The sequence below is a fragment of the Idiotropiscis lumnitzeri genome, chromosome 16 (genome assembly GCF_059441095.1).
Source record: "Idiotropiscis lumnitzeri isolate Australia: NSW breed Sydney's pygmy pipehorse chromosome 16, RoL_Ilum_1.0, whole genome shotgun sequence".
Classification (NCBI taxonomy): domain Eukaryota; kingdom Metazoa; phylum Chordata; class Actinopteri; order Syngnathiformes; family Syngnathidae; genus Idiotropiscis; species Idiotropiscis lumnitzeri.
In genome coordinates this window covers 12369420-12395422 of record NC_142406.1, presented here as the reverse complement: position 1 = coordinate 12395422, position 26003 = coordinate 12369420, and the positions used below count along the sequence as shown (strand labels likewise).

Genomic DNA, 26003 nt, shown 5'->3' with positions numbered 1-26003 from the left:
TCCCTTGTGCAGAAGCTCACTGCGCCCACAAGCTTCCTCATCTGCTTCACTTAAAGTACTAAAAGAAATCGTTGGCCAAGCGTCTTGAAAATACACACTTGCATCGAATCCGCAACATCTCCGTCTGCGCCACAAGTCAATACTGAGCACTTTGCCGCCGCCGCCGCCGTCTCTCTACTCGGACCTCACCAGGAACAGCCCCCCGGGGAGCCTGCTGAGCCTTTCGCTGAGGTTCATGACTTCCCACCATCATTTAGTGAACATGACTTTGAACATTGTTTTGCAAACTTTATCGCGCCAAGTCGCATATTTTACAGTCGGAAAATGATGCAGACAAAAATGGAATTAAATTATTGCCAGTAAATAACTTTCATTAGATCATTTACGTCAAATCCAGAATCGGATCCAAATCACAATAATATGGTGGCTTGGAAGAAATGAGAACGCCCTAACATCTCTAGGTATTACCCGAGAATACCAACTGTCTATTTCTCTCCGGACTGCACCAGGGCACCGACTATTCGACACGTGAGGCCCACATTCCAATTGGATGGCAGCAACGGGGAATATTTTAATGAATTCATATGCATTGTCCCAATTAGCCTCTGCCTTTGAGTAATTATCAGCGCCGCACACGTTCTGCTGAAAGTGGGAACAGCCCGTCGCAACCCAAAGGATTGTGGGAGTTATTTTTAAGCCGGAGGAGGTCAAATGCACCCACCCCGCCCCCTTTCCCTCCGTGCACGTTAATTAGCTTGAATTCATTTGTGTAGAAAATGTGACGTGACAGATGTGCGGTCGGGTATCTTAATTCCTTCGATCTCGCTTCCGGGAATGCGGGTTGGGGTGAGGGAGGTCCACGTTGCTAGAAAGCAGATCGCGGTTTGTCTCAGACGCCTGATACTTGTAATCTGCTTATGTTGTTAATGTGAACCGCGGTTAACGATACAGCCAAACCATATTCTCAGTTGGGTTAAAAAGGTTAGGTAGGGTGCCCTAACCTTGCTTCTCGGAGAAATTGAGCGCCAGTCAACGGGTAAGCACGATATGCGGCTAACCTGTGATGGTTTTAAGGAAAAAATATGGTGGAGGGGGTTGAAAGAAAGTAAACAATGGGGTGCCGAGGGTCCAAGGCAGGGTGCTGACGTGGCGATGGAGTGATGGCGGCGGCAGGGGGAATCGTCTGGATGAGTCAAAGCAAACATGACAGAAGAGAGTCAGGCTCGGAACATCGGGAATGGCTGACTGGCCTTTGGCATCTCGCACGCTTTAATTAAACAAGACTGGCTCAAGCAGGAGGAGGGGAAAGGGGAAGAGCCTGTTGCCATGGTAACCAAGTTTGAGGAAATGGTCAGCGCTGAACGGCAATCTGTATTAGGTTATGCCTTGTGAAGTACTTTTTTTTTTTTTTTTTTTTACACAAATATATTTTTGAAAAAATAGGTGACAATAATCCGAGTTGTTGGATCTTACAAAATAATACATTTTGATACTCTAAACATCCGACATTATAAGTGCTTACAATTATAAAGTACAGTATCCGAAGTGCTGCATTTATTGACGTGTGTGCGTGTGTGTGTGTGCGTTTCTCATACACGATGTGTGTGACTGTGACTCCCCCCCACCCATCAGTAAGTTGGCTGGTGGCGAGCAGCAGCTCATCACTCACACAGGATGGGGGTGATTACTTGGCTACGTATTGTGACTCCTGTATCTAAATATAGCTCTGGCTGTTTGGCGGTGGGGGGGGGGGGGGGGGGGGTTGGGGGATGTTTAAGGCCATGACAAAGTCGAGCGGCTGTCATTGATTCGGCAGCAAGGGCGAGACGGCTGATTAACATTCATGCTGTGGACACAGGACTTGCGTATAATGTGGCATGCAAAAAAAAAAAGATAAATTCTGTGGAGATGATTAGCCAAGCAAAAAAATTTAATAAATAAATAATCGAGGCAGGTGAGCTAAAATGCTAACGGCGAAAGGGCCGGTTTTTTATTTTTATTTTTTCAGTGAGAGAAATTGCCCTGATATCATTCCCACGCCATCATATTGGACTTTACTGCCATCGTATCCTTTGGGATGCATGAACTATTTCATTTTTTTCCCCAAACCCAACACACTTGTGTACTTTTCTTTAGCCTGATCATCGACCCAAAAAAAAAAAAAATAATTAATTCCCCCGCTTCCCATTTTGAGTCCCGACCCACAGATTGGGTAACCCTGCTCCTCACTTTTCAACTCAGCGTTTCAAACTGATTAAAAGTCTTACCGGGGCACCGTTATTTGTCATTCCTGGACCAGTTAAAGAGGGGATAACAAACACTGCCACAGCTCGATGGCCGCTAATGATGCAATAACGTGAGCTTCTTGTCAAGAATGCCACTTTTCTCCGTTGGAGAGGTTGTTAAGAGCACACACGACTGTGTCAACATCTGGCTTATACGCCAAGTTGAAGAAATGCAAAGAGGCTCAGGTGTTTTTTTTTTTTTTTTAACGGAGGACTTGAGGAGAGAGGCGATGTCTAGTCACCAGCATTCATTAATTGGATATGGATGGGTACCGATATACGGGGCAGAAGAGCTCTTTGCATCAGAAGTCCGCTGGGAGGATGTGTCAGGAGGTGACTCAATATGAGACTGAGCCAAAACAGGCTGTTTAACACCCAAATGTAAAATCAACAAAACCTCTGCCAAAGCCGAACAATCCCAAACGTGTCTGACGTGACAGCCGGAGCAATTTCGTTGCTCTTCTACCGCTGAACGGATTCGGTAAGACTCTGGCTTCACTTGGCCCCCGATGCAAGCAGACTTTAACGGGAATCAGTTTCTTGATCAGTGTGTATTTTTTTTCCCTTACATTTAAACTCAATTCCTTTCTCCACACTTTTTTATTTGATTTTCTTTACCTTTGTACCTTTTTTTTTTATTCTAACTATATTGTTTTTTTCCCCATTTTTAACATTAACTCCTTAATCCACTCTGTGACTATCTCGAACATGGTACACATCTTTTTCTTTGCGGTCCATTCCGTCCTCCACATCCAAAGGCGCTTCCTACTTGGCGACACCTCTTCCAGGATGTACCACATCTGTTATAACCTGTGTGGAAATTGCCTCCCAGGCATCTCTTGTAGATCACAAATGCTTTTCTAACGGCGTGCCCTTGCACTTATCGTCCTTCCCGCTTCCCTTGTTGCCACCTCAGAGGATATCTCGTCGCTCTCGTGACGCTCTTGCACCGTCCGTTACATCTGCCGCCACCTTTTTCTCCCAACCTGGATCAGGTATCCATGGTAACGCAAATCCTACAATGTTGCCGGTGAAATGGCTTTTCTAATGGGCAATATTATGCACCTGCTGAATTTGGAGCGTTTGATACAACCACGCATTTAAAAAGGGATTGCATTGTTAGTTAGCAAGAACAGACGCTCACATGCGTAACACACACTTTTCAAACTTCTCCCATTTGCCACACGCTCGCCACATATGAAGTGCATCTCTATGGACTCATTTCTGCTTTGCCCACCATCTGTCTGTCTGTCTTACTTCAGTTGTCTGTTGTGTTATTTCCTGCAGCTCTTAAAGGTTTCCTATACGTTCCTCCACCTATTGTAAGCATAGGTCAAATCTGACAGCTCATACGGGAATGACCATGTGACGACGTCATCCGCCATTTTTTTTTTTTTTTGTGTTTGTGCTCATGCCACTCAAGTGGCTGTCACAGTCCAGTTGATTCACGTCGCCTGTTGTTTCTGGTGGCGTCCCGAGGTCGAGGCATGCGGCGATACCTCCCCCAAGCACCTTTTCCGGGCATCATGAAGCACGGAGTGACCGTCCTGCGCTTCATGATCCCTTCCAGCTGATGGATATTGTGCGTTGATGCGTACACTTGGCACGGCCGCCCCGCGTGTGTGCCATTAGAGGAGCTCTCTTTTTCAAAGATAGCCAGCTGGCTCGACGCCATCGAGTCACATTTTTATCTTTTCATTTGAATGCCGGGCTCTAACGCGAGTCCCGCCGGTGCGTTTTAGCACGACGGCACAATCGGTAGACGACCGCCGGGTGTTCTCTGGCTTTTATCACCTGAATTCTGCTGGAGGATCAATTACAGCCGGGAACATTATTAACACATATATCACAGACGATGCTCAATGGAGAAGCGGGCTTTGTGTCTGTTGTGAAAAGATAAGGGGAACACAATGAGATGGACTAAAAAGTCAACCTGCTTTCATCCTAAATAATGAATTAAGTCTGGGATGGAGGTCAGCATTCTGCAGAACATTTGCATTGCAGTGCTGCCACCGCATGGTGGATGATGACAGTGATGAAGCCATTGTGCATTTTACGACACGTGTCGGGTTGCCGGGCACATATACACAATCAAAATTCATATCTGTAAACGATTTAGTCTTCAATGGAACATTTACAGGGCAATTTAACGACAAAAGCAGGTATTTTTTATTTTACATATTTATTAAGGATTTTTGTCCATATTGACATTTTTGTTATAAAGCTGCTAAAACCAGTCATTTTGGGGGGGATTTAGAAAATTCCAACAATTATTTTGACCCTGAATTATTTTATCCTTACAAATCTTTTATTTTTACATGTACACATTCTACATTTTAGCGTGTGTTGCTGCAAGCGGTGTGCTTATTGACTCGAAGGCACCAACTCTGAAAAGCTATATTGGATTAGGACTCTTCATGACATACATTTCGTCGCATACAGAAGAACCTCCCAAAGCCAAATGCACTAAAATTTGTATTACTTTAAATTGAGACAAAATATGCCTTACAAACGAAAGGTTGCTGGCTGCTCAGCGCAATATAAATCAAATGCTCATATCAAGAAGATGCTCACTAACGTTACATAACATTTGTAATTCTAACAGTACCTCTAAAAAGTCACTAGGTGACAGTATCGTTCTGCAGACACCTTCCTGTTCCCTCGCCATTATTTTCTCTTGAATTCACGTGATTTCCTTCCTCGAGGAACATGATTGTAGGACCCTTGTCTTAAATGATCTTTCAATTATTTATAATCTAGAATTATGAAGCATCACAGAACTGATTGTCTTTGGGGGGTTCCACTGATATCATTGCGTTTACGTTTCGACCGTTCTCCAAATTCTACCGATGGCTTATTTTATTCACAGTGACTTTAGCATCTCCCAGCGTTGCCTTTCTGTTGTAGTCGCGGCTTGAAAGGAGCAAAAAAAAAAAAAAGCTTGAGGATAAGACTGTTTTCTAACAAAAGGATTGGAGGAGACTTTGAAATCCAAAAGTTCATTTCCCCCTCTCCTCTCATCTACTTCCCCACACCGGAGTTCTGCCTGGCGTTGTGCGTCTGCGCGATGCCGTAAGGCACGTGGGCCGCAATGGTGCCCATCTCGGCCGCGCCCTCAACGTGAAACATCTGGTCGTCAAAGTAGATGTGAGGTCTGATCTTTTCCAGCATGGGGCCCTTGGGCGCCCCCGCCAGGAATAAGGCCTCGTCGATCTCCAGCCCCCAGGCCCTGAGGGTCTTCAGGGCTCGGATGCCGGAGCTGGCTGCGCTTCGGGCCGTCACTAAGTAGGTCCGGATCGGGCAGTCCAGGCGCTGGCCTTTCGCGTAAAACTTCTTCTGGAGCTTCCCTAGGGCCTCCAGAAAACCTTTCAGTGGACCCTTTTTGGGAAGACGAGAGTAGTCAATTTCACAGTCGCGCATTAAATTCTGTTATGTAAGCGCGTACATGATCCAGCAGAGTGTCTTCATTTTCTCGCTCGTGCTCGAAGAACTTGTCCAACCCGTGGGCCTTGAAAATGCGCTCGGATTCGTCGGAGAAGAGAACGGCATCGCCGTCAAACGCCACCCTCAGCTGGGTCTCCGACACCTCCGTCTGCTTCTCTGGCATGAACATGGTTGCCGCCGCGATACCTGAAGTGGAATGTCAAGATTGCACTCATTAATTCCTTGGCGCAAGTTGATCGTTGATTGATGACGTCACTCGCAAAAAGTCTATTTCTGCTTTTGAACTTTCCCAGTATAATTTAATAACATTCAGCATTCACATGATAATAAAACCTCACCCTGTGAGATCCTCCGCATCCAGGAAGTACTAGCAGATGGCCTCACAGCTAATTAAGACCTTTCAAATAAAATGTCAAGGACGCCTTCTTTGCCTGGCGGCGGGGTATGCGCGTGTGTATGCGGCTTGGAGAGTCACCTTGAGAGGTATGTGGTCCTGCACTTAATCCTCCCTTAACGGGCTAAATATAGCGATAGTTGAAATTGTTTTTGATTTTTGGGGGAACAAAGGATGCTTGGGATTAGGAATAATTCTTTAATTGCCGCGCAGGAGTCATCTCAAGACACGGCAGGAAAGGATAAACGCATATTATTTATCATGTTATACTTGTTGATCGAAATAAAATATGCGCTTACCTTCCGCCAGCGCCTCCCTGACCTTTTCTGCGTCAGCCGACAGGTAGAGGTTGGTCTGCCAGGCTTTGAGGTACCCAATTGGACTGCTTCCGCCCGTCATGCAGAAACGTTCAATGAAAAGATCTGTGAACAACACATTTTAAAGACACGACTGTTTTACAGACTACTTAAATCTAGATGTCGCCAAAAGGCGGAGACGTTCATTTTCCAAACCATATGAGTCTCATCATCAGTAAGATCATCTCAGTGGTGACTGAAACGTTGTGGACAAATATTTAGCAATTATATCAAAGCCACTGGCAAAACAAAATGTCATCCCAAGGTATCAAATGTTTCCTGTGAGAAAGCAGCACAGCAAACAATGATGGAATTCTGTTGTAATCACTTTTTAATGATCGCTGACCCTCTGTGCGGGAGGTTTGTTCAACATCAACATGTCTCGGTAACATCAGAGAAGGCCTTGTTTGTCTCGGCTTTTGTTGGGAAGCTCAGAGGTCTGGAACCGTTGGAGCGTTCACGCAGAGAGCCACCAGCGAGATCTAAAGGCGTCTCATCTGGGCGGCTCCGCTCCAAAGTGTTTTTGTTTTGGCCGCCCGCGGATTAACCTTGGATCCCGCGGGATGTGGTTTTGAACCCGTCTCAGCGTGAGGCCAGGACTATCTGTTATCGTTTGATGATGCAAACAGGAAGTGGTTAGTGACGGAGAGGACATTTGCGTGGGAATGATCCATGAAAAGTCAGCTGTTGATACAATTTGCTTCCGCATCCTGACTCTGCAGAAATGGCTCATCTCGAAACAAAATCTTGACGAGTACCTCGGTTTAAAAGTGTCCCCACTGCATTGAGCCAACGTCAGCATTTTCCCGTACTTGCGTTATTTTGAGAATAAGCGATTTGAGAAATAAGTTGTGCTGCCGGTCACTTAAAAACTTACTGTGATGGTTGATGGTGTTGATGAGGCGGATCCCGACGTGCGCGTGGTTGTACGTCACCAGCACGATGTCGAACAGCTCTTCGCTTTGCGGATACAACTGGCGCAGACGGGTATTTACCGCCTCCAGAGCCTGTTGGCGACAAGAAGACGTTATTTTTACATTGACACGATCCATCGAGCTTTTCTCGTAGCACGCTACGTTAAATGGTTTTCTATTGGCATTTTTTTTGTATGGGTCCCTTAAAACTGGGACCGCCACTGTATACATTATAGGATATGAAATATTACAACTTGTTGATTCAGTGACTCGACCCAGACAAGTGGATTGGCCATTGTGAAGGTCAAATAGGTTTCACAGTTACGATTATCGGACTGATTATTTTTCCAAGCAGATCACAGAGAAGCAAAATCGCTCTTGAAACATCCCACACTACAAGACAATCTCTTTGGATAATCTTTTAGAGCAGGCGTGGGCAAACTGCGGCCCGGGGGCCACATGTGGCCCATTAAATGTTTTAATCCGGCCCGTCAAACTTGAAAAAAATTAAATGAATTAACCATGTTAATGTTTTATTTTCTAAATACTGTGGTTTTTCAAAGACTTATATTATTGTAATGTTTTTGTTCACTTTCATTTAAGGTTAAATGTATTTTTTTTTTCTCAGATGAGGTGAGGTTACCAAAACACTCTATCCATCTGCTGCTGGTCCGGCCCCTTTGTCAAATTTTAGAACCCCTTGTGTCCCGCCAATCAAAAAGTTTGCCCACCCCTGTTTTAGAGACATCTAACAACTGGGCCTTCTACGATTTTGAACGGAAATGCTGAAATTTGGTTTAGTTGTCGGTATATTTCCCCGTCTGCATGCAAAGTGTAGATGGCCTTGCAAATAATTCCACTTTTCAACCTTGACTAAGGGGAAAGCGGGCCCCGGGGCGAAGGGTTCGTGCTCGTGTTCGATTTGGTATCTCAGGTATTCCTCCACGCCGTGCTGCTCGAACACTTTCTGCTCCCGTTCCGTTCGGAACAGAACCCGTGTGGAAACGGCGATCGTCACGGCGTTCTCAGGCTTGGGCTGCGGCCACAAAATGAAAAACAAGACCACGGAGAATGTCAATTCTAGTTTATGGGAGGGATTGAAAATGAGCAATTAAATTGTGATGGGAACTAGAATTGTCAGTCACACCCAAAATAAATCTTTGATTACATGCCATGCTACGTGTATCGTTTCGCACATGCCAGTTAGGGGCAGTTGTACGTAATGTTGGCCCGTAGAGCTTGGTTCTAAGCTTGTGTTCAGATTTGGTGAGGTTAAAACCAACTCTACTGCGGTTCCTGTGTTTGTGTAGTTCGTTTGAATAATTGTACACATCATCTGAACACCAGATGGGGCAAATGATCAGCTTGAAAGATCCACTTTCTTTGTCTATTTTTCCTTGGCAACCTTTTGTTCCAACAATAAAAACAACAGCATGTGTCCGACGAGCAGACTACAGGCCTGAAAGGCCCACTTGAGTCAGCACAGCGGCACGACGTGAAGAAGCAAACAGAGCAAGCAGTCCGGAGCCGTGTTGTGCGTCTGCAAGCTCGAATAGTCGCGTCAAATAAAATAAAATGGCACGGCTTCGCGTTGCACACGCGTCACCTTATGTGGCCGTGTGCGTTCGTGTGTTAATACTCTGGCGCCGGTATCGGAAGGTGAGGGGCTGCATTCCGAGTGGGGCAAAGTGGCAAACCGGCACACACAACTTTTTGAAAAGGAATGTTAGGTAATTTTGTTACTCTTTTTTTTTTTTTTATTCCACTCATTTTTCATTGAGAAAATATTGACGACTCGTTGTCAAAAGGGTCAAGTACCAATATTGTGGCTGAGTCTCGGTATTCGTCATGTACTGCCAACTCTGCGTGTCTGAACGGCTATAAAACGACCAGAATTTATCTTGCGCTGCATTAGTTTGCTTCTAAAATATTGCCCAAACTGTAAATACCCCGTGAAAAAAAAAAACATTTTCGACACCTTTTATTGCTGCTGACGTGTGTTCGTGTTGTATCAGACAGTTTGCATGCTCTTACGTTCCTTAAATGACATACTGTCGCTCATACCCTTGTGATTGTTGTTGTTATTTTTTTTTTTTAATTATCACACAATCACTGTAAACATCAACATCTTGTGAATTTCACTCCAAAGCAATTATTTGAAAAAGTGATTCACTTTCCGGTGACTCTTGCGATTGGTTAGTGGAGAAGGCAAGAGTGTGCGGTCATGCAGCCGTCGCAGAGGAGGTTAAAAGGAGGAGAGAGCCAAAGCAGAAGCTTTCAGTCGTCCGTTTGTGTGTCATACTCACAAAAAACACGCCTCCTTCCACCTTGCGGGCCCGTCTGCCTGTCACCTTCAGCACAATGACATTTTGCAGTTTTTTTAAATTCAGCTCACACACAAATGGTGTTGGCAAAGAGGAAAATGTGACGATGATGAGTCAAAGAACGGAAAATGGAATGATGTGGGAAAATTCATTTTACAATTACAAATCAAAAGGAAAGCAGATGTTAACAAATAGCAAGACCAATAAAACGCCACTGAGAAGTTTTACTTTTTAGTTGGAATTTTACTGACGAGATCAGGGCCAGCTCATTTGTGATAAAATATTGGCCTTTTTTTTGGCAGGTCCACGCTCCCCAGTTTGAATCTCACACTTTAGTTTTGCTCTTCCGGATCTTTGCGACATTTTGTATGTACCTGATCCAATCCGAGTCAGTTTAGGCTATGAATAACGTGTCATGAAGTTGGAGGCGTCTCGTTGGTGTGGGATGTGGGGGGGCGGGTGGGCGATTGGCATGGCGTCTTTGCTTGCGATCCGATACGGTCGGCGTTAACAGCCTGCCCTCTGCCAGCTGGACCACACGGCATGCCTCGATCACATGACTCCCAACTTGGTAGCCGATGAGTGAACCCCCCCCCCCCCCCCTCAACTATTTGCATACACGGACGGGGATGCTGCTTCTGTTCTTCCGTAGAAACAAGGGTGGAAGTCGGTAGGAGTTTCCAGGTAACCGTGTGCCGGGCGATGCAAAGGGTCCGCAAGCGAGAGTAAATAAAGAGTGAGCACAAAGTGGCGCGGTCGACGGGGGGGATATTTATAGGTGAGTAAAAGGCCACAGATGATGTGTGTGACGTGTTGCAGCTGATATGACAGCAAGGGGAGTGCGATTGCACTGGAGTTGTAGAAATACTGAGGTGCACTAGTAGCACCACCACTAGTGCCTTCTAGTGCACAATTCCACCTGACTAATAAACTAAGTGCTGCACTAGTAACGCAATTACGAGGCATGTTGCGCACTAGTAGCCTCATTGAGCCTACGAGTGTTCCTTGTTCACTGTATTAAAAAAATTTAATTAAATAAACGCCGTCAGATTTATTAGTAGAAATACGCTACTTTTCAAGGCAGGTTACTTGTTTGCTGTTTGTACTTTATGATCCTCCCTATGACACTCCATAAGCTACACAAGCTGCCCATGTGCTACATTTACAGCCGACGGCAAACTCCACAAGACAGCAAAAGTTGCCCCGACTTACCTGTTTTGGTTTGGTGGCGAGTCCCCGGCGGTCTTCTTGGAGCTCGTCCGTCTCCTCCCACGACTCTCTCTTCTCTCCATTGGAAGAGGCGCAAATTTGGAGCTCCTTCACCTTCACTGGGTCCACGCTCATCTTCACCATAGAGAATGTGAGCACCCCTAAGGTGCCCTCTCAAAGTGGCCTTAGTATGTCGAAAACGTCACCAAAGGAAGGCAGCGTCCTGCAGCTGCATGAAGCATTTAGCAGGCGTCTCCGCTAAGGTGCATTGGCGAGTTGCTGGAGTTTACTGAGCTTGCACCTGCCCATGTGTAAAGAGCATGCAAAGATCCTAAAGAAAGCAAGAATGCTCGTAGCAACCTAGTGAACAGGGTCATGTGGGACGTATATTTGTCGGACGCCGCAGTCCATCTGCTGCTATCTCTCTTCCCTAACTGCTCACTTGCAAGCAGCAACCGGCCTCGCTCCCTCCCTCCCTCTTTTGTCCCGCTACAGGCTGGCTGCGTCACGGCCAATCCTACGCCGCGGCCCGCCTGACCACCAATGGCGATCAGGCTTCTGCGTTCAGTCAAACTCTGCCCTTTTGCTGCCTGGTGTTGACACGGGAAATGCACATGGTGTGCGGAGAAATATTATTTGGACAAGTGAGACAGTGTGAAGAAATACAATATATGTGAAAGGAAATGGACAGCATGGTGGCCTAGTGGTTAGGTTTGGCGTTCAAATCCGTGTGCAAGTTCTCCTTGTGTGGGTTTTTCTCCAAGTCGGTTCATGAAAGATTTTGCCCATCCCGGTATTATCGGTTGGGAATGGTTGTCTATATGCGCCCTCAGCAAGGCTGGGTGACCAGTCCAGGGTGTAATTCACTTCTCACCCAATCAACTGTTATCGGCTCCAGTTGACTGAGAGACTAAGTGAGCGCCTGAGTGAGTGAACATGTGAGAGAGCGACTGAGTGCACATGTGTACGCCTTTGCGCACATGTTAAATTACCCTAAAGGTATCCGCTAATGGATAACTTCCACTCTCCTAACTGCAAGGCCATTAGTGTGCATTGTGATTGGCCCAGGGTGTCGGGGTCAAAATGGATCAGCTCGTCTATAAAGTGGCTTGTCAACACACAGACCATTTTTGCACACCTACGATTGGCTGACCAACAGGCCAGGTACACCCTCGACTCTAGATTAGAAAATGCATAGATGGATTATTCCCATTTGTTCGTCGCTCCTTTTCCAACTGGAATGGTCTCAAAGTACTCGGCTGCGTCTCAACGCCCTCATGTGGCACCTCAGAGCATTGTTGTATTTTGCCGTGACCTCTGCTATATTCAGACTGTCCTCTCTCTCTCTCTCTCTCTCTCTCACTCCCTCTCTTGCAGTTTTTTTCCGTCCGCAGCTCAGCCCCACTGCACAAATGTGAGTTTTTATCCCGAAGCCGAAACGTGATCCAACAAAGCTCACGATAGAGTCCTATTGATCCATGGAGAGTGGCTGAACGAATAGTTTCACAGAGGGGTTGGCTTGAACCAGAAAGCACACTAAATACACTTAATGGAATTTTGTTTTAGTTGAAAGTCAAAATATTATACGGGGCTACCACCAATGTCGGTCACAATTTGTCCCGTGATGCTGGTTGACTTAAAAGTTTGTTGTCGTGCTTTCAGCCGCATGCTATTTATGTTAGCATTCATTTGGTAAACTACATTTGTGGCTGGAATTTTTATTTACTTTATCACCTAATTCTGACCGACACTGTCACATCCAGTTTGATTTCCTAGGTGGCATCTGACACACAAAAATACTTAAAGATTGGAAAGTAAAGTGTGGAGAGTCTCTGTCACCAAAATGCACACGTACAGTCAGTGAATGGGGCGAGGGATGATTGTCAAAAGCTTCTGAAAAGTATGCACACACTCGCTCCTTCATTCTCGCCTGGTTCCTCTTTTTTGATTCTTCCATGACAATCGCACCATATTACTATTTCTGATGATTATTAGATACAATATTTACTTATTTATTCCTACACGTATCACAGGCCAAGTTTTTAGTAAGCATTATTGTGAATCATCATGAGAATGTGATTATTATTATGTTGATGTACGCGCTCGCTTCCATCGCGAAGCTCTTTTGTGTGATAGATGGTTGGCCTCGGCAAGGGTTGCCATGGGAACAGCAGGGGATGACGTCACTGCAGCAAGGTGACATCATCACGACATGGTGAATCATCACAGTTTGCCGGTCTGCGCTTGTGCTATAACAGAACAGGAGGAGGCGCAAAACAGCTTTTCGACATCCATGTGTTTTAATCCATGTAACAAAAATAAGTACGTCACCTTTTTTTTTTTTTTTTTGCTTCTAATCAGAACAAAACAGGAAAGCATCTGACAAGACAAATAGACATCTACAAATGATTCAAATGTCAATACAAAACATATTTCTTGAGCGTTTCCGGTGATGCGAGTGATGCATCCTGTCATTTTCAGCTCCAAGACCATCTTTGGCACCTCAATGTTGAATTTTGAACTGGAGGCTCTTCTCAAGTTAGAACAAATTGCATATTGCTTTTGGGAGGAAATTGAATTTCTCTCTGGGGTCCAAAGCGGTCCTGATAACAACTTGGCTTGTTAAAAGGGCTGTTTTGTCGAATTATTTAACAAATCAGAGGGAATAAAAATAAAACCTACAGATTAGTGCACTTCATCTATGTGGATTTATTGCAATAGCGCACTCTTTTGGGTTCCTGTTCGCATTTCTTTCATTTATCGACTTATATTAAGTATGCAAGTCAGTTTTGAACATCTGGTAGAACAAAAATGAAGGGACATGCTGTAATAATTTGGCCTGATGTGCTGCTTCCATCCACTGGGCGGCACTATGACACACAACTCACATCTCTACATCCCCCCTCACTGACTTGTCCACGATGGCCTATGTCGAGACAACACAAAAAAAAAACTCTATGTGAGTATTTATACTGTGTTCATCAGTGAATAGAACCATACACACACACACACACGCTCAGACCCACCCCTGCCCACAGTTGCGTGCACACACACACACACTAAGTACTAGCAGAGCACAAAAGCAGGAACAATACTCAGTGTTTGCACACACGTACAACACACACGTGTTGGTAAAACTAGACCGAGACGTCTTTTTGTAACACAAATGATGCAAATAGAAAAACGTGTGTGAATGCCTGCAAAAGTCCCCACATGCGCACGCACGCACACACACACACACACACACAAACTGTAGCTGTGTCGTCTTTATGAAAGTAGTTCTAATCTAATGTACATTTACATATTAGATCTGTTTATAATCATAAATACCATTGTTGTATAATGTACATATACATTTTATAATAATTACAGTATCGAACACAGGAGAGTTTGTCGCTTTGAGGAGATGGAGGAGGAGGAAGAGCAATTTCATTCCCAGAACATGCAAGGGATATTTAGAAAGTCAGACATTTTTGTTTGTCGTGTATTTAATGCTAGCGAGTTTGTGTCCTATGTGTTTACGTTTCTCCGTTCTAGTTCCAGTCTGAGCTTTCACGTTGACTACCAGGTGCAGCCACATCACAGGGTTCCCTTTTCAACCTTTTGCTGTTTTTCCCGCATTGATTTTGTCTTCTCTTTTTTTTTCTTTCAAGATCAGAGCGTAGTTCAACAGAGTTCCTCTGCCTGCGCCACAAATCAAAGCGCTTCCCTTGTGACATTTCGGGGGGGGGAGAACGGCGGAGACAAAATGAGCATGGACAGGACGGCGGCGGCGGCGGAAGGACAGGCGAGCGAGACGCTGGCTCCGCATTAAATCACGGAGGAACGTTTGGCCTTTAACGGTAATGGCCATTTTCTTGAGTCATGCAATTATTGTCACTTCCTGTGTCGCTCGAAACGAAAACGTCATTACATTAACATCAGTGCATAATTTGTGATTGTATGAGAACATGATGAGAAGTTCAAATTGGACTTTGTCATATGCCATTGAATAATCCTTTATAACGGGACTCGCTTTGCAACTCGGACTCTCTGATGCTCCCAAACAAGTAGCGTGTAATCATCCTTGATGCAGTTTCTAATCATGTCGTCAATGTAATGAACTTTTAATGAAGTTTGCTTTAAGCCCAGATGTCACGTTGTACTGTAATCCATTTAAAAAGTGGGAGGGGATTTGACTGATTGCACCCAAACACAGCAGTGACGCATTCATATGGACACGCATGCACTGACTCATTTGAAATTGTCTTCCTATCGGGGTCATACTTCTGAATTCCAATCACTCTTGAGGCTTTTTTTATTTTTTTTCTAAATATCCCTTGATTCATAGTGACGAAATTAACAAAACCGCTGTGATTTCTCTAAACATTTGGAAGGGGGTGGGGGTTTGGTGGACTCTTAGATTTCCTCCCTCCATCTCCTGCACTTTCCTCTCTTTACAATCAGCGTCTACTTCTGCATGTCGCACTGCAGCAGTAAGACAATGGAGGGGTCCGACTTGGCCGCCTCCTTGAACTCCTCCAGGGAGATCTCGTCATTGTGGTCCTTGTCCATCTTGGAGAAGATCTTGTCGACGCGCTGCTGCGGGGTCAGGCCATCTTCGTTCATGCGCATCATAATCACCGTGCCCACCATCTTGTAAATGGCCTATAGGAATAAAAAAAAAAAAGATTTAAAATAAATAGGAGTCTACAGGCTTGATTTCTTCATCTAAATTGCGCGTTCACGCTACACAAGCGCAAAAAATAAATAAATAAATAAATAAATTGGCGTTTTCATGGAAAACTTATACTGGCTATCTTGCCACAATGCTTGTTGTGAACACTTTTGAATCACACACAGCTTGAACATTGAAAAAAAATGTATGGTACATAAACTACTGTCTAGCTGATCATTTTAGGGGATCCAGCAACAGCGTAACTTAACGATCTTGATTTAACTCAAAATTTGGGACTGCACACCCAAAATCTGAAACAGGCCACGGTGCACTCAAATAACCCAAAATTAGATATTACAAATTTGAAAGGAAAGTTTTTATGTAGCATGACTCCTTCTTGTGACTGTTTCCAAGTCAGCCCTGAGATCATTCCGCGCCTCCCAAATTACATCATTGAATATATTCAGTCGGTCTGTTTCTGGCAATAAAAAAATGTATCCATTCATTTTGTCCATGCCTAAGTCAAGATGCTAAGTCAGGAACAACATAAAATCGTTGATACGAATAGTAGAATAATTACATAATAATAACATTCCATGATAGGCGACATTTTGGTAGCAAATTTTGAGAGTCCAACATACTCTAGATGTGCTCCTCATCGACTCACCTCGATGATCTCCAGCATCTCCACGCGGGTGATCTTGCCATCGCCGTCCAGGTCGTACATGTTGAAGGCCCAATTGAGCTTCTGCTCAAAGCTGCCCCTGGAGGTGATGGACAGGGCGCAGATGAACTCCCTGAAGTCGATGGTCCCGTCGCCGTTCTTGTCGAACGTCCGGAAAGCATGCTGGGCGAACTTGGAGGCATCGCCGTATGGAAAAAACTAAAAACCCATGACAAGACAGATAGCATGATTAGTCACAGTAACCGAACCAGCTAATAATGTTCCAGATGAGGCATCCTATTTATAGAAGCAAAGTACAATTCCAACTCCCGGCAACGCGTTTCTAATAAGCATTAAAACTCTCCATAACCTCCTTCACCAAAATCGTTATTGCTGACCTTCACATAGAGCTGTTGAAACTCCTCCAGGTTGAGAATACCAGAAGGGCAGTCCTTGAGGAAGCCTTTATACCACTGCTTGAGCTCGGCCTCGTTGAATTCCGTATTCTTGGTCAGGTCGTCCAAGACCTCCGGGGCCAGCTTGCTGTTATGTTTCCCCATGATGCCTCGACTCTCTAGAGGGGGAGGACAAAAAGATAAAGACAGAGAGAGACATGGGGTCAACACGGGTGTGAGACGGCTTGAAGATAAACGGGAGCCATAGCGCATTGTCTTTGTGTGCTTCAACCTGTCGTGCAGGTTTAAAGCCAAACTAACGGTGGAAAACGTCACTCTTTCAAATTGTTCTTATCGCTCATGTCGCGTAACAAAAAAAAAAAACAGAACCAATGTTGGCCGTCACATCATGTTATCACTAGTGATGGGAAAATGAAGCTTCAAATTTGCTTTATGAAGCAGTTGTTGTATTTTTGACTCCTCTAGATGGCACTGTTGGTCTAAATAAAGGGTTTAAAAAAATGGCAAGTCAGTGTGCTTTCAGCCCAATGTTGAACAGAGAGTGCCACCTACAGGAGTCCAAAAATACTACAACTGGTTCATGAAGCAGATTTGAAGCTTCATTTTCCCATCGCTAGTTGTCACCACATGGGTTTAAAAATGTACGAGATGGACTTGATTGAACTGGATAGTTTCATCAATGCACAGCCATTAGACCAAAAAGTCCGCCTTAAAAATGACCTCTAATCCACATGTGTATTAGTTATTGTGGACATAAAACGGCCCATTAACCTCCCATGGACAACTGCAGTCCCTTCATGACGCCATCCATGAGTCATAGCCCACGTCTGACAGCTTTTTCACACTTCCACACCAGGACCCAGCGAGCGGCCACAAATCCTTCCCCTCTAAAACTGCTCATCCAGGAGCTTTGTGGCGAAAATATGACCAATGAGTCACGGCGGCGAGAGAACGAGGCAGTGAGCCCTTTCACAAACTGCAGCAGGATTTTTTGCAATAGGAGAGCCACGAGGGATACGAGGAGAAAGAACGGAGGGACACTCACGTCGGCCTTTAACTTGCTTCGAAAATGTCAGCGCAGTTCTTGTCAAGCCGAGACATGAAAAGAAGAATACCTTCGACACGAGCGATCAAATAAGGATCGCGGCTATGTGTTTGTTTGTAAAATTCGAATGCTTCGAGGCCACCAACTGGGACAAATGAGATTCTTCCCTCGGTTAGGGAGCAAACGTGGCTCATAATAGAGTTTCCTCAGCGTGACGTCGAGACGCTCCATTAACCGGGCGAGTCGAAAGCCGTCAAGAAGCAATCCCGTTTGAGGGAATCAAAATAAACACCGCTCATGACGGCACGCCGGGTGGAGCCGTCAAGTTCATGCAAATTATTCCCTGGGAAGCTTCGCGTCCTTGCCAGATAGAAATTGTTTGTGTTTGGCCATTGGAGACAACACCAGATGCTGCTTTGGATTTGTCAAGGAAAATGGAAAGCGATTGAAGCATTATTAAAATCCTTGATATCCAACAGGAGAAACGTGTTCAGTAGAATCCTAAAAAATATATATATGCTAATCCACTAATACAGGGGTGGGCAAACTTTTTGATTGGCGGGCCACAATGGGTTCTAAAATTTGACACAGGGGCCGGACCAGGAGCAGATGGCTGGAGTGTTTTGGTCACCTCACCTCATCTGAGAAAAAAAATACATTTTAAATGAAAATGAACAAAAGCATTACAACAAAATATATGTCCACAGTATTTATAAAATAAAACATTAACAAGGTTTATTCATTCAATTGTTTTTCAAGTTCGGCGGGCCGGATTAAAACGTTTAACAGGCCGCATGTGGCCCCCGGGCCATAGTTTGCCCACACCTGCACTAATACGTGCTTTGTCCTCACTAGTAAGAATTCAGCACACTAGTACGAAAAATGTTTTCTTGGTTGTTAGCTGAGCCCCGAGCAACTGCGATGTCATTTTCAGTCGACAGAAGTGACCCAGACGGCTAAAAACCGGCGGATTTAGCCGCTTAACTCAAATTCTTCAAAAAAATATTAATCTGAATGCCGTGTTCAGACTAGTAAAGGCGCATAGGACCGTGAATTGTTAATAATTTTCGGGGTGTTGACTTTCCCTTTGAATTAAATTGAAAATCACTGCAGCAAGTCGCCCTTTGCAGTCATTCAACAGATTACACTTCATTCAAAGGCAGAGACACGAGTAGCCACGGCGCTTCACAAAGACTCAAATCCCATGAAACCCTCGTGTAATGTGCTCTTGAGGCCCGGGATGTTTAATTACAATGTAAGAATAGAAAAAAACCCCAAAAAAAACGCACAGCTCAGTCTGCCAACTTGCCCGCATGCCATCAAAAGGGGGTTGAGTTGGTGTGGCAACAAGCTGCCACTGCGCATGGTGACGTCTTTGACAAGGCTCGAAACACGTCAGAAACACATGCACGCATCCGGGATTTTGTTTTTTTCCTTTGGAGCAGTCAAAATGTCCACATGATGGAGGAAACACACACACACTTCATCCAGGCACAATCATGGTTTCCTCTTACATGCCACTTCATTAGAAACCCCTGATTTATGCTTTTGGATAGTTGGGGAAAAAAATTAGACCGGGCCCAACATTGATCAGAATAATACAGGAATAAGAGCTGAATGTAGAGAGATGACTCAATGTGGATTCCCACCTCCGAGGGAAAAGACCATTGCGGGGGAGAGACAGCTTGTGAACAGATGACAAAGATAGACGGCAGGCGAGCAGGCAGACAGGAGGCATCCGGCGGTAATTTATAGAAGCAGGCAATGGATAAGACAGATGCGCGTCTTATTGGCTAACGAAGGCGTGTTCGCTCTCTCGTTGCAGCTGTCAGACTGATAGTAAACACAAATCAGAGCTGCAGACGTGCGGAACACCGACCGGGTGTCGACTCACGCCAGAGTTAATTTCTGATGAATGTTATATCAAACTCTTGTTAGAGTCATAAGACCATCGGTGCATCGCTGGTTATTAATTTAGATTATTTGATACCCCATTAATTGCACCAAATTTTATGTGTGCCGAGTTTGTGATTCGCCACTCATGAACACAGCTATTCGTAGATTTCTTTTAACCGATTCTCCGTTATTCACTTGGCAATCCTAACTTTTTTTGGGTCGCGATTGATTGTTACGCTTATCACTAGTCTTATCTTTATGGCATTGTAGTTAATGTCCAAATTGTATGACCTGGTTGGGTGTTATATATTTATATATATATATATATATATATATATATATATATATATATATATATATGGTATATATATATATATGGTATATATATATATATATATATATATATATATATATATATATATATATATATATATGGTATGTATATATATATATATATATATGGTATGTATATATATATATATATATATGGTATGTATATATATATATATATATATATATATATATATATATGGTATATATATATATATATATATATGGTATATATATATATATATATATATATATATATACATACCATATATATATATATATATGGTATATATATATATATATATATATATATATATTATATATATATATATATATATATGGTATATACATATTTATATATATATATATATATATATATATATATATATATATATATGGTATATATATGGTATAGATATATATATGGTATATACATATTTATATATATATATATATATATATATATATATATATATATATATATAAATATGTATATACCATATATATATATATACCATATATATATACCATATATATATATATATATATATATATATATATATATATATATATATATATATATATATATATATACCATATATATATATATATATATACCATATATATATATATATACCATATATATATATATATATATATATATATATATATATATATATGGTATATATATATATATATATATATGGTTGGTATATACATATTTATATATATATATATATGGTATATACATATTTATATATATACATATATATGCATATATATATATATATATATATGGTATATACATATATATATATGGTATATACATATATATATATGGTATATACATATATATATATGGTATATACATATATATATATATGGTATATACATATATATATATGGTATATACATATATATATATATGGTATATACATATATATATATGGTATATACATATATATACGTATATATAGATATATATTTATATATATATATATATATTTATATATTTATTTATATATGTATATATATATGTATGTATATATATATATATATATATATATATATATATATATATATATATATATATATATTTATATATATACATATATATATGCATATATATATATATATATATGGTATATACATATTTATATATATACATATATATATGCATATATATATATATATGGTATATACATATTTATATATATACATATATATATGCATATATATATATATATATATATATGGTATATACATATATATATATATGGTATATACATATATATATATGGTATATACATATATATATGGTATATATAGATATAGATATATATTTATATATATATATATATATTTATATATTTATTTATATATGTATATATATATGTATGTATATATATATATATATATATATATATATATACATTTTTTAATTCATGTACATATTTTATATACCATGTTTGTGTGTGTTAGCAATAACATTTGTACCAGTGGAAAAAGTACAATGGACTGACAGAGGAACAATCAATGGGATACCAGTCAAATACCAGATCTAACCCTGATCAGCTACAATTGTGTCAGTGTGTGCCTGTATGTGTGTGCGCGCGTCTCTGTGTGTGTGAATGTTGGCGTGATGGTCTTCTCTAAGTGAATGCATGGTCTTGGGGGCTGCTCAGCGGTGCGTTGCCTTGACAACACATTGTTGCGGCCAAAAAGCAATAGAGCAAGAAATGATAGATTAGCCGATCGAGACGTGCCCTTTCCCAACTGGGGCTGCTCCAGTTTACTTTCCGACTGTCTGGCTTTTTTTTTTTTTTTATCTACAGTTACAATCACTGACACTTCATCCCACACATAATGCCCCAGTTTGAAAGCTATTTGGAAAACAATGCCAACGGCAGACCTGACTGAAATGTAAGCTGCTTTTTCCTCATCAAATTCACACATTCTCCACCCGGTTTTGACGCCAACCCGCGTAACTAAATGAACACGATGCCACATACACTGCAGCAGCCCGTTTTGCTTCTGCACTGATTAGCGCCGTGTTTATTGATGTAACCCAACAATCAGAGCGGCTGGGAGCATGCTGGTGTCACCGCGCGCCTCAGTACTTGACGGGAAAAACAAAAACAGGGAATACGCTTGAGTCCAATCAATGCAGTGGGCACGTACTTGAAAACAAGACGAGGGATTTGTAATGGTGGTCACCTGCGTTGATTGCAAAGCCGGCGATAATGTCAATGGTGACCGAATTGCTGAACTGTAAACGTCTACCGTAAATTATTTATTTTTCCAATTTGTCATCAAATGCCACGGCTACTCTATGATAAACTACATACTTGTCATTTTTGTCGGTAATTAATGACTTAATAATCAATGTTGACTTGATAAAAAGGCAACATTTTATGAGGCTCTGAGTTAATCCTCCTCATCTTCAAATGCGTTTTTAAAAAAAAAAAAGTTCCTCCAGACTCGTGACTGTTACAGCGTTGCATTTACATCCCAAATCTTCAAGAGGTTTGCTCTGAAAGCAGCAAACCTTTCACGCTCCGCATTCCTTTAGCGTGGTCCGACCACTCTTCTGCAGCCTCCGATAAAGTGCGCTTTGACGCCGGAACACACAAACGCACGCCGTATTCTAGTCTCACAGCATGTGACAGGAGACAAGCTCATATTGCCACGTGAGCGCCTCACGCCTCAAACGCACACTCACGCAGCCACTGATTTTGGAAACAGATGCCGAAAAATGCACGACGGCTGACACATCATAGCATCATTTTGTCGGGATGGGGGAAAAAAAAGAAATTGTAGGCAGCATGCTGCTCTGAATAAAAACATCCCACCTATAGAAAAAGAATTTGTTTTTCCAGATTGAAGGATATATCTGTCGTCAACCGCCGCCGCGTCTTTCCATTACTTGTCAATAACGATGTCATCGCTTAAGGAAATCACCTGCAGCGAGCAGCGTGCGGGCCACGCACCTGCATCCTATTGCATGCGCTGCGCATTACGATGCAGATTGCGGGTGGTGGCGGCGAGTCCAGGGAATGACTGGGAAATGTCAGAAATGACCAGTCGAGTTCCAGCACTTCATAGTATCAACACGGGAAAAATTGCCACTTGAATAAATACCATACCGCAAATACATTTTTTATCCCCTTCGATAATAATAATATAATATATCATATATTATAATTATAATATTTTATATAGAATATATATTATATATATATATATATATTATATTATATAATAATAATTATTATTATTATTATAATGATGATGATGATCAACAACCTTGACTATGACATGACTATCTGACACCCCCAGTCGTCACAGTTGAGGGCTTTACCACAGCATGTATTATCTGCACAGCACACATGGCATCTGTAAAGCTGTCATTTACACCGTACCTCGGATCATCATTTATTCCCCTCAGGAATAAAAATAAGTGAATAAATTTTTACTATGACTATAGATACCCCAATTGTCATAGTAGACATCTGCACCACAGCATGCACTGTATGGCATCTGTAAAGCTGCCTTCACACCCTACATGGCATCTGTAAAGCTGTCATTCAAATGCCTTGAAAGGGAAAAAGCTGTACCAAACGTTTTGGTTGACAGCAGTCTATAGTTGAACACCAAAATGTTCAACCAAACCACATTCTGTAATTTTGACTGGCTATCTTAATACAAGCATTCAATTCAAAAGGCCATAGACGGACGGGTTAACGGGGATGTTCTGTAGCATAAAAGCATAAAAAGAATACTCACAAACCGTTCTCTGTGGGAACACTGACTCTTACTTGAGTTTAGTTGAGGACCTTCTCTGCCTTTTTTTCTTGTTTATATATAGGCTGCATAGGCCTCATTGATGCCTGGCATGGAACCACATAACACTAAACTCGGACATGCTTGTATACTGTACTGCAAAAAATAAAATGAAAAACTGCGATAAAACCACGATGCTTCACTGTATATCGCAATTCTAAATGCCTTTCCAGTTTTTGAGACACGATTTGTGTTACACGCAGATGTCCTACGCAGTATACTGAGTTTGTAAAGCCACTTAACAAACGCAAGTGTTAATCCTAAAGTATATTCACTTCATTGGCGACGCGAATCGTAACGGGCTCTCTCTGTGGCTGTGACGCAATTAGCATAAACTAATCACCCAATCGATGAGCAGCATACATGCAGACCTAGTTAAGACGCATGTCGATGATGCACAGCTGCCTGAAGGCCACCAGTAATGTGCTCACTTGTACGCACACAAACATCGCAATCAGCGCTCGCATGCGCAATATTCTCACTCACTTCAGACCTGTGTTGCTTTCCTGCGTGCGTCCAACAAACAGGTATCCTTGTTTTGTATAGGGAGCATGAAGGACACACGGTCATCTATGGCTGCGTGTTGCAATCGATGCAGAAGTAGAATCATAGCCGCTATTGCGCCCTGGTATCCCGTGTTGTATGAATCTCGCAACCAGAAGTGTCCTTGAGCTATCACCCACTTCCTCTGCTCAGTCTAGTGAGCTTTATTAGGAATTATTTTGCAGTGCTAGATGTGTGCAAGACAGAGAAAAGGGATCACTTCCCCCCGAGAGAGCATCACCTTGAATAACAAAACAGCATCCAGTGACGACTTCTTCATAGTAATACAGATTAAAATGCCGTCAACTCACCTGCTAATGATTTGGGGGAGGTAAAAATATGCTCCTCGTGCGTGTGATTGAAGTGCGTTCCCCTGTTCTCCGCGTAGCCTTTGGGTCCCAAACACTTCCTTCCTGGTGTAAAAGTGAGCTTTCGCCTGTGAACTCACCTCTCTGAGTGAGGAAGAAGATGATGAATGAACGCTGCCGTCTCCCTTGCCAACACAGTCGCATCAAGGCCCCCCCGCCCTCGTGCCACCATTGGCCGGAGCGCTCCAGGGAGGCGGTGCTCTTTTGTCCGGATGGCTGTGGCTGCCTGTCAATCACGGCCCAGGTCCAGAGGGGGAGGTTGGGAGGAGGATTCGTCAGACTTCAAAGATTGATTCCTCATTCTATTTACATGCGTAAAAAGAGGCCTGCAAATAATTTGTGAATATGCAACTAGATAGAAATGACATTAGAACTAATTATAACATATATAATATAATATAATATAATATAAATATATATAAAAAAAAAATTTCCTCCTCCTCTTCATCATCCATGATAACAACAAAACAATATATGAATTCCATGTTGATACAACAATAATTAAAAATTTTAAAAATGTATATATTTGTGCGCATTATTAAAAAAATACGTTATTCAACAACTTAAGAAAATTAAAAAAAATACGAGAATTTTCAAATGTATGTACACGTATATGTAAACGTATGTATGTGTCTATATGTCTGTATATGTATATATGGAAAAACTAATAAATAATCTGACCTCATAGGGTTCAATCGATCGCTCACGGTCAGCCCAAGCGTATCCACCGGAATGACGGCGTCCGTCACCTTTCGAGGACCACTGCGGCCCACACTGAGCGTAATCTTTGCTGTTCGTCCTTGGCTCCAAGGTGAGCATTACTCACTTTGACTGAGGTGCAGATTATCAGATAAAATCACCCGCATGACGCTCGTGCTGGACCACTTTGGCTCCAGTCCAGCTGTAGTGCAAAGGTAAAATAAGGAGAGGGACACATGACCTGGACAGAAGTAGGATATCAACTGAATCACATTCCTTTCATTTCCAAGTGTGACTGCATCAACTATCTTATGACGCTAAACAATCCTTCATTGAGTTGAGCAGCCCGTCCTAACTTCTAATTGAAGTATGGATAATTGAAACACCATGGCTGTAATTGAACCATTCTTTATTGAAAATGGCATGAATATAGCATGAATCCCTCTGGCCGATTTTTCTTCCCTCTTATGCATATTCATGACTGCATGTGTGTGTCTGTGCCCCGTGTGTTTGTGTATCCATCAGCAACATTGGGTTGCCACGGGAGACGGCCCATCCAGTCCACCATTATGCACTCGCCATTCTCGCTCATCATGCTGGCCTCCAGTTTGTCTGT

At 42.4% G+C, this 26003-nt stretch overlaps 2 protein-coding genes across 5 annotated transcripts; both read right to left on the bottom strand.

Annotated features, from left to right (window-relative positions):
* Positions 1 to 4538: 4538 nt before the first annotated feature.
* nt5c1aa (5'-nucleotidase, cytosolic IAa) lies at positions 4539 to 11445 on the bottom strand. 4 transcript variants are annotated; one of them, XM_088319598.1, is made up of 7 exons: positions 10930 to 11442; positions 9700 to 9744; positions 8262 to 8429; positions 7357 to 7486; positions 6423 to 6545; positions 5731 to 5915; positions 4539 to 5663 (listed from the first exon to the last, which is right to left on the bottom strand). In XM_088319598.1, exons 1-7 carry the CDS (start codon positions 11068 to 11070, stop codon positions 5307 to 5309), a joined length of 1149 nt encoding a protein of 382 aa, XP_088175724.1. In that variant the 5' UTR covers positions 11071 to 11442; the 3' UTR covers positions 4539 to 5306. The 4 variants fall into 4 exon arrangements, with proteins under 4 accessions (XP_088175724.1, XP_088175726.1, XP_088175725.1 ...); XM_088319600.1 differs by lacking the exon at positions 8262 to 8429 and having other exon boundaries at positions 10930 to 11445; XM_088319599.1 differs by lacking the exon at positions 9700 to 9744.
* Positions 11446 to 13304: 1859 nt separating this feature from the next.
* Positions 13305 to 24807, bottom strand: LOC148321476 (hippocalcin-like protein 4). Its single transcript, XM_088318358.1, has 4 exons — positions 24632 to 24807; positions 16646 to 16821; positions 16251 to 16466; positions 13305 to 15573 (listed from the first exon to the last, which is right to left on the bottom strand). The coding sequence occupies exons 2-4, from the start codon at positions 16805 to 16807 to the stop codon at positions 15376 to 15378; spliced, it is 576 nt and encodes a 191-aa protein (XP_088174484.1). The 5' UTR covers positions 16808 to 16821; positions 24632 to 24807; the 3' UTR covers positions 13305 to 15375.
* Positions 24808 to 26003: the final 1196 nt, after the last annotated feature.

Bases quoted from the DNA above. Each gene is read 5' to 3' on its own strand.
- LOC148321476 (XM_088318358.1), bottom strand. From the start codon at position 16,807: ATGGGGAAACATAACAGCAAGCTGGCCCCGGAGGTCTTGGACGACCTG. The intron at 16,467-16,645 runs GTCAGCAATAAC...ATGGGTTTTTAG, and splicing joins TTCAACAGCTCTATGTGAAG to TTTTTTCCATACGGCGATGC. The intron at 15,574-16,250 runs GTGAGTCGATGA...TTATTCCTATAG, and splicing joins AGATGCTGGAGATCATCGAG to GCCATTTACAAGATGGTGGG.
- nt5c1aa (XM_088319598.1), bottom strand. From the start codon at position 11,070: ATGGTGAAGATGAGCGTGGACCCAGTGAAGGTGAAGGAGCTCCAAATT. The intron at 8,430-9,699 runs GTGAGTATGACA...TTGTGGCCGCAG, and splicing joins TGGAAGGAGGCGTGTTTTTT to CCCAAGCCTGAGAACGCCGT. The intron at 5,664-5,730 runs GTACGCGCTTAC...CTTCCCAAAAAG, and splicing joins AAGACACTCTGCTGGATCAT to GGTCCACTGAAAGGTTTTCT.